A 1959-nucleotide genomic window follows, 5' to 3' on the forward strand; every position below is an offset into this window, starting at 1 on the left:
CTGAACTCGTTTTTTCAGATGTTAATTTTAGTGGTAATAATTCTGAACTCTGTTTTTTCAGATGTTGATTTTAGTGGTAATAATTCTGAACTCTGTTTTTTCAGATGTTGATTTTAGTGGTAATAATTCTGAACTCTGTTTTTTCAGATGTTGATTTTAGTGGTAATAATTCTGGATGTTGTTTTTTCAGATGTTGATTTTAGTGGTAATAATTCTGAACTCTGTTTTTTCAGATGTTGATTTTAGTGGTAATGATTCTGGATGTTGTTTTTTCAGATGTTAATTTTAGTGGTAATAATTCTGAACTCGTTTTTTCAGATGTTAATTTTAGTGGTAATAATTCTGAACTCTGTTTTTTCAGATGTTGATTTTAGTGGTAATAATTCTGAACTCTGTTTTTTCAGATGTTGATTTTAGTGGTAATAATTCTGAACTCTGTTTTTTCAGATGTTGATTTTAGTGGTAATAATTCTGGATGTTGTTTTTTCAGATGTTGATTTTAGTGGTAATAATTTACCCAGAGTTCCTGAACCTTTGTATAAATTATCTTCGTTGAAACGTCTTAATTTATCAAATAATCAGATTTCAGAGTTATCTCTCATGGTTGGTAAGTTTCAAGAGGTTTTTTATAAGTAAGAGGTTGAATAACACCACTTGATTGTTCATCTAACATGTATACACAACACGGCCTCGGCTAATATTGTAACTCTGAACATTCAGAGTATTATTTACAGCATTTTCTACTCCGTACTACCGAGACTTTGTCTGGTATCTAACCCTAGTTTCACTTTCCATATATGGGGATATCCTTTTCATTCTGATACGATTTGGGGATATGAAAACATGAAAGGGGAATCTACCAGTCACCTGGCCCAAAACATTTAGAGGAGGTTAGAATGTGGAAATCACAACTCTCTAAAGACTGAATTAAGTATTAACACCAAAACTACAAGAAATACCCAAGACTACTTAAAATATATCTGTCTTTCATATTGACGATATTAAAGTTTGTTTTATATTTTAGATGTGTGGACGAATTTAGAAACGTTGAATCTTTCTAGAAACAATATTAAATCATTACCAGTAAGTTTCAACAGAATTTATAATTCTAACCTAATATTCTAAATTTACGTTTCTCATGGACCCTGGGTATCTTGATTATATTGTATAACACTAGATCTTAGTTTTACACTCTTCTAATATTCTAAATTTACGTTTCTCATGGACCCTAGGTATCTAGATTATATTGTATAACACTAGATCTTAGTTTTACACTCTTCTAATATTCTAAATTTACGTTTGTCATGGACCCTAGGTATCTTGATTATATTATATAACACTAGATCTTAGTTTTACACTCTTCTAATATTCTAAATTTACGTTTCTCATGGACCCTGGGTATCTTGATTATATTGTATAACACTAGATCTTAGTTTTACACTCTTCTAATATTCTAAATTTACGTTTGTCATGGACCCTAGGTATCTTGATTATATTGTATAACACTAGATCTTAGTTTTACACTCTTCTAATATTCTAAATTTACGTTTGTCATGGACCCTGGGTATATTGATTATATTGTATAACACTAGATCTTAGTTTTACACTCTTCTAATATTCTAAATTTACGTTTGTCATGGACCCTGGGTATATTGATTATATTGTATAACACTAGATCTTAGTTTTACACTCTTCTAATATTCTAAATTTACGTTTGTCATGGACCCTGGGTATCTTGATTATATTGTATAACACTAGATCTTAGTTTTACACTCTTCTAATATTCTAAATTTACGTTTGTCATGGACCCTGGGTATCTTGATTATATTGTATAACACTAGATCTTAGTTTTACACTCTTCTAATATTCTAAATTTACGTTTGTCATGGACCCTGGGTATCTTGATTATATTGTATAACACTAGATCTTAGTTTTACACTCTTCTAATATTCTAAATTT

At 29.9% G+C, this 1959-nt stretch overlaps 1 protein-coding gene across 1 annotated transcript in view; it reads left to right on the forward strand.

The window, feature by feature from the left end:
- Nucleotides 1-1959, forward strand: part of LOTGIDRAFT_175078 (hypothetical protein) — a gene marked incomplete at both ends in the record, with an annotated part of 13553 nt that overhangs the window by 4796 nt on the left and 6798 nt on the right. The window contains 3 exons of the mRNA XM_009055213.1: nt 234-333; nt 491-607; nt 1025-1083. Coding sequence (XP_009053461.1) covers nt 234-333; nt 491-607; nt 1025-1083 — 276 coding nt within the window. The remainder of the gene's footprint in view (nt 1-233; nt 334-490; nt 608-1024; nt 1084-1959) is intronic.

This window comes from Lottia gigantea, assembly GCF_000327385.1.
Source record: "Lottia gigantea unplaced genomic scaffold LOTGIsca_238, whole genome shotgun sequence".
NCBI classification, from domain to species: Eukaryota; Metazoa; Mollusca; class Gastropoda; family Lottiidae; genus Lottia; species Lottia gigantea.